Source organism: Acinonyx jubatus, chromosome E2 (assembly GCF_027475565.1).
Source record: "Acinonyx jubatus isolate Ajub_Pintada_27869175 chromosome E2, VMU_Ajub_asm_v1.0, whole genome shotgun sequence".
Lineage (NCBI taxonomy): Eukaryota > Metazoa > Chordata > Mammalia > Carnivora > Felidae > Acinonyx > Acinonyx jubatus.
Window position 1 is genome coordinate 58,703,037 of NC_069396.1, and position 4,381 is coordinate 58,707,417.

Sequence of the window (4,381 nt, forward strand, 5' to 3'; positions counted from 1 at the left end):
TCCCCAGCTGAGAACCACTGCTCTAAAGTGAGCTCCCTGTGAGTGGAGGCATGCGAGCCAAGGCTGTGAGACAATGGGGCGGGGAGACTCTGGGTCTGATTCAGGCTCTTGTGAAGAGGCAGTTCCTAACATCTCATTACACCCCCAGGATCGACACTTCTGTGTCGCTCATCAGGCAGCCTCATTTCTCCCATCAGCTGGCTGATGGCTCACATCCAGGGTCTCTGCTCCCCTCCACTGCTTCAGATTACGCTGTTCTAATCCACATCCGTGAAGAGGTAATACCGCACAGTTCTGAGAAACACAGACTCATCCATTTGGACAAAGTAATAAAGACCCCACACGGTGCTCTAAAAATTCTGCACATACTAATAATCCCATGGCATGGGTGACACATGGTCACCATTACTCCTACACGTTACGGATAAAGAAACCAAAGCACAGAGAGGTTAAGTAGTTTACCTAAGGCCACACAGCTAGCAAGTGGCAGGGCTGCGATTTGAACCCAGGGGCTCTTTCCTTGCCCCTGCCTCGCTTCTGGTGGGTTGCCAGCCATTCCTGGCATCCCTCGGCTGGTAACTTCATCACGTCAAGCTGTTTTGGTCATCACGTGCTATTCCCCTACGTGTCTCTGTCTTCATATGATCACCTTCTTGTAAGGACCTCATCTTAACGAATTACATCCACAGTGACCTATTTCCAAATGAGGTTACATTCTGAGGAACTGGGGGTTAAGACTTCAGGGGGGTGGGACACAATTCATCCGCAACAACTGGATAGTCCAGGATAATCTCCACATCTCAAAACCCTTAACTTCATCACATTTGCAAAGTTCCTTTTGCCATGTAAGGTCACATATCCCCAGGTTTCATGGATTGGGGTATGGACCTTTCTGTGGGGGCCAGGCATTATTCCACCCAACAAGTGAGGTGCTTATGTCCCAGCCTCCCGGGGCTGCCCTTCTGTAGCACTGGAGGTGACAATGGCAGGGGGCTGACGGAGTGTGAGAAAACTAATACTTGCCATGAAGAAGTTTAAGACTACGTTTTCATGTCTATTTTATTACACAATCCCAGCAGCTCAGGCACTAATAATGGAAAGAAAGACAAGGAACACACACTTGCAAAGAAACTGGTAATAGTAACGGCTGACCCTTAGTGACAGCTTGCCACCTGCCTGATCTTGTTTTAAGTATTCTTCTTCCAGGACCTCGTGTGACCCTCACAGCACTACATTATCCCATTCTACAGAGGAGGAAACTGAGGCTCAGAGAGATTAAGGTATTTGTCCAAGGTCACACAGAATCCAAACCCTGGATGTCTGGTTGCAAAAATATTCCTTTTTTTTTTTTTTAAGATTTATTTATTTTTGAGGGAGCACACAAGCAGGGAAGGGGCAGAGAGAGTGGTGGGGGGAGACAGAAGATATGAAGTGACAAGACAGGGCTAAAACCCACAAACGGTGATATCATGACGTGAGCTGAAGTCGGAGGCTCAACCGACTGAGTCACCCAGATTCTCCACAAAAGCATTCTTAAATTCTATTTCCCTACCATACACTACCTCCTATGCTGGATGCTGGGGAACAAAGACATGAGAAAGAAGTGGTCCCTGCACACAGGTGGGCGGGTGCTCACAGTCTAGTGGGGGAAATCGATCATTAGAAGGCCTTGGGTAGGGAACTGTAATTAAGATGCTATGGGGTTGTCTGGGTGGCTCAATCGGTTAAGCATCTGACTTCGGCTCAGGTAATGATCTTGAAGTTCATGAGTTCAAGCCCTGTGTTGCACTCTGTGCTGACAGCTCAGAGCCTGGAGCCTGCTTCAGATTCTGTGTTTCCCTCTCTCTCTGCCCCTCCCCCACTCACTCTCTCGCTCTCTCGCTCTCTCTCTCTCTCTCCCTCAAAAATAAACAAGCACAAGTTGGGGAGGGGAAGAGAGAGAGGGAGAGACAGAATCTGAAACAAGCTCCAGACTCTTAGCTGTCAGAACAGAGCCAGATGTGGGGCTTGAACCCACAAGCTGTGAGATCATGACCTGAGCTGAAGTCAGCCGCTTAACCAACTGAGCCACCCAGGCACCCCAACATTAAAAAAAATTTTTTTAAAGATGGTATGGAGTTATGAAGCAGAGACACACGACAAGACCAAAACTCTTAAACTAGAAGCCCCATTTGATGGGCAGAGTGTTTTAAGTTCAGGCTCACTGCCAACATGTAATACTTGGGAAATTTCACATTTACAAATTTTCTTGAAAAATGTCAGAAGATCTGGCAGTGCTTGGCCCACCACTAAAGCTGGTGAGAGCTCAGAGCAGCTGTCTCATGTGAGAGCCCTTCCCCCCCCCGCCCCCACCTGTGGCACTCAGCCAGGCTCACTAACTTATGCATGTGCCAGGCCTCCATAGGTATTTGAACGTGAGACCTCCCAGGAAGACAAATAATGCACGTGTGCTTCGTGAAGGAACGTTTGAGCATCCTTTCCAGATGAGCTCAGCCCCCTTCCTTTCTCCTAGGTCTCTGCTCTGGTCTCATCTCTCCCCTCTTGCTCTGCTCCTTGGGTGTCCTCTGTGGTCCAGGAGCTTTTCCAGAGAGAGACCATGGCCAACCTGACAGCAGTAACTGCCTTCCTCCTCCGGGGCTTCTCGGCTGTCCCTGAGTTACAGCTGCTCAGCACGGCCACCTTCCTCCTCATTTACCTGGCCACTGTTCTGGGAAACATCACCATTGTGGCGGCCGTGACACACGATGCCCGCCTGCACACGCCCATGTACTTCTTCCTCAAACACCTTTCCTTGGTGGATATCTGCTCTGTGTCCACCACCTTGCCCCGGGCCCTGGTGGCCACCATGCTGGGCTCCAGGGAGATTTCCTTGTGTGCATGTGCATCCCAGCTCTTTGCCTTTGTCTGCCTTGGGTCCACGGAGTGTTTTCTCATCACCTCCATGGCTTTCGATCGATGTCTGGCCATCTACAAGCCCCTAGTTTACACAGCAATCATGAGACCCCAGACCTGTATCTCCCTGGTGGCAGTGGCCTGGGGCAGCGGGCTCCTTTTCTCTGCCTTCCACACAGCCAACACCTTCTCCCTGCCTTTTTGTGGCCCCAACGTGATTGAGCACTTCTGCGACATCCCCCCACTTATGCGCCTGGCCTGTGCCAACGCGGATGCCCACGAGGCGGCAGGGTCCACAGCCAGTGGCTGCATCATCATGAGCTGCTTTGCCCTCACTGTTCTGTCCTATGTCCGCATTGTGGCCACCGTGTTTCAGATCCATTCCACGGCTGGCCGCTGGAAGGTCTTCTCCACATGCTCTTCCCACCTGGCCACCGTTCTCCTGTTTTACGGCACCGGTAGCTCTGCCTACATGCAGCCCGCCGCCAGCTACTCCCCAATGCAAGGGCGTGTAGCTGCTGTCTTCTACTCTGTCCTCACACCCACCCTGAATCCACTAATCTACAGCCTGAGGAACAAGGACATGAAGGGAGCCCTGAAGAAGCTTTATCTTCAGGTACCCTTTTAGAACTTGGTATGTGGACATGGGAGGGACCCAGAAACCCTCCCAGAATTTTCCTCCTGGTCATGGTCCAGGTATTAGTGCCTCCAAAGACCACCCGGAACACACCTGTAGCCAAAAAGTTGGCAGCAAAGTTGGATGACATTGAGCCCTTCCGGGGTCCTACTGGATGACCAGATAAGGTGGAGACATGTCCAACATGCATCTAATTCAGGAAAATGCTACCATATGTACACAGGGAAAGACAGAGCTAGAGGGAGCGAATAAATAGTGGGGATCATTCCATCCAAGAGCCCCTTCAATGACCCTTTGCCCTGGAGTGTGAGTCCAGTAGGAAACCATCCTCTCAGTTCCCATGGCCCTTCCACAAGAGGACACAGCATGGCCGACTCAATGTGAGTCTAATGTCTAATGGCAGACATTCTTCATCTAGTATCTGTCCTAAATGCAAGCCAATGACTTCATCAGAAGAAGCAACGATTCCAGAAGGAAAACAGACCATATTGGACTTGCAGGGATACACTGTGTAGTCTTCATGTGACTCCTTCTAAGGGAATGTCAAAGGCATTTTTGTCTTCCTACCATGTTTACCTAGTAGCATTGCATGAGTTGGATTTTTTGCTCAGTTGCTTTCACAGAAAATGGGTTAACGGTGGCTTCAAAACCACAGAAGCCCTCGTTCTCATTCATGTAAACACCTGTGCTTGTCTCATTCATGTAAACACCTGTGATCCTGGTGTCTGTGTGCCACAAAGTCATCCTAAGACCAGATTTCTCCTATCTCATTGCTCTGTATCCCTCAAGTCCTCCAATCCATGCAGCTTTTTAAAAAAAAAAAATTTAACGTTTATTTATTTTTGAGAGACA

General features: G+C 49.7%; 1 protein-coding gene across 1 annotated transcript; it reads left to right on the forward strand.

The window, feature by feature from the left end:
* Positions 1-2,596: 2,596 nt before the first annotated feature.
* On the forward strand, positions 2,597-3,520 carry LOC128313185 (olfactory receptor 10C1-like). The gene has a single exon (XM_053210117.1). It carries the CDS (start codon positions 2,597-2,599, stop codon positions 3,518-3,520), a length of 924 nt encoding a protein of 307 aa, XP_053066092.1.
* Positions 3,521-4,381: the final 861 nt, after the last annotated feature.

Coding starts and splice junctions, on each gene's coding strand:
- LOC128313185 (XM_053210117.1), top strand. CDS start 2,597: ATGGCCAACCTGACAGCAGTAACTGCCTTCCTCCTCCGGGGCTTCTCG.